This window comes from Chlorella variabilis (assembly GCF_000147415.1).
Source record: "Chlorella variabilis unplaced genomic scaffold CHLNCscaffold_13, whole genome shotgun sequence".
NCBI classification, from domain to species: domain Eukaryota; kingdom Viridiplantae; phylum Chlorophyta; class Trebouxiophyceae; order Chlorellales; family Chlorellaceae; genus Chlorella; species Chlorella variabilis.
This window is the reverse complement of record NW_005435075.1, coordinates 1,218,934-1,220,236: the sequence shown is the minus strand read 5'-3', so window position 1 is coordinate 1,220,236 and position 1,303 is coordinate 1,218,934. Positions and strand designations below refer to the sequence as shown.

The following is a 1,303-nucleotide window of genomic DNA, read 5'->3' as shown; positions in this document are numbered from 1 at the left end:
AGCTTCACATAACAGCGGGCGATGCTGCGATGCTGCCGGGGGCTGGCGGTGGTGTGTGTAGCTCCAGGGAGCCCTTGTCCAAGGGCCCTGCCTGCGCAGCCGAGGGGAGGAGGAGGGGACTGAGGGGCGGGCAGAGGCCACATTGCATTGCGCACTGCCGATCGGAGGGCGCCATTGCAAGCGGGTGCCCATGCAATTGGTGGCTCCTTGATCGGGGTGGCGGCTGCACTTGCAGGCGCTTGCTCCCCGGGCGGCTCACCGTCGCGCTGCCTGTAGGCACGGGCGAGGCGCCGCCAGGCGCGGCGCTGCCGACCTGCGCCATGCTGCCGCCTCTGTCTCTGCTGCTGCTGCTGCTGGCCTCGTGGGCAAGGGCCAGGCCCTGCGCCAAGCCGGCTAGCTGCAGGGAGAGCACTGGGGGGAGTGGGGAGGGACTGGCATGAGGGGTGGGTGCTGAGTGACGGATGCCTGCACCTCTGCTGGGCCGGGGCAGCTACCAGGGACGTGAATACAGCCTCCTGGGCTTGGGGTTTGGCCCAAACCTTGGATGTGCAGAGCAGCTTCTTTCCACATGACAGGCATGGGGGATGCCTCTCCGGCTTTGCTCTGCCTGGACATTTACCCAGTTGCATCTGGCATCTCCAGGGATGTGATCCGCAGATCGGTTTGGGGTTTGGGTTGCTTCTCTGCCGCCCGCCGCCGGCATCAGTCGCGGTCGCTGCCACCGCTGCCCCCCCGCCGCCCGGCCGCCGTGGCGCTTCACCACAGTCTTCTTGGCCGGCCCCCGCCCGCCCTCCTCCTCCTGCTGCATGCCCACCGTCCAGTCGGGGGCCACCTGCGCACGCGCCAGAGGGCAGCCGGAGTGGTGGGCAAGAAACGCGCAGCACGGTTACTGCCATGCCGTGCCTCCTCGCCTCCTCCACCCTCCTTCCAGCCTGGACACAGGGCTCTCCATCCCGGCCCCTCCTTCCTCCTTAAAAACGCCTGCCCCTTCTGCACTACCGCCACCACACGCTCGCAGCACACCACCACCACCACTCGCGTCCCCCCACCCACCCGCTTGTCGTAGTTGTAGTTGTAGATCAGCTCGTCCCCCGCCGCCACATCTCGGTTGGCCACCCGGTGATCGCCGTCAACCATCAAGATCCTGCAGCAAGGTTAGGGCGAGGCAGTGGTAGTGGGGGAGGGAGCTGCCTCGAGGTGGAGGGGTGTCATGGCGGCGTGTTGGTGTAGACATAAGGGAGGGGAAGGGTCACAGCAGCACAGGATTCCCGAGCAGGGGGGAGGGCAGGCAGCTGCAGGTGTC

General features: G+C 67.2%; 1 protein-coding gene across 1 annotated transcript in view; it reads right to left on the bottom strand.

Moving 5' to 3' along the window:
* Positions 1–4: 4 nt before the first annotated feature.
* CHLNCDRAFT_135413 (hypothetical protein) overlaps positions 5–1,303 on the bottom strand; it is a gene marked incomplete at both ends in the record, with an annotated part of 4,645 nt that continues 3,346 nt past the window's right edge. Inside the window, 4 exons of the mRNA XM_005846623.1 lie at positions 5–91; positions 260–397; positions 761–832; positions 1,054–1,144. Coding sequence (XP_005846685.1) covers positions 5–91; positions 260–397; positions 761–832; positions 1,054–1,144 — 388 coding nt within the window. The remainder of the gene's footprint in view (positions 92–259; positions 398–760; positions 833–1,053; positions 1,145–1,303) is intronic.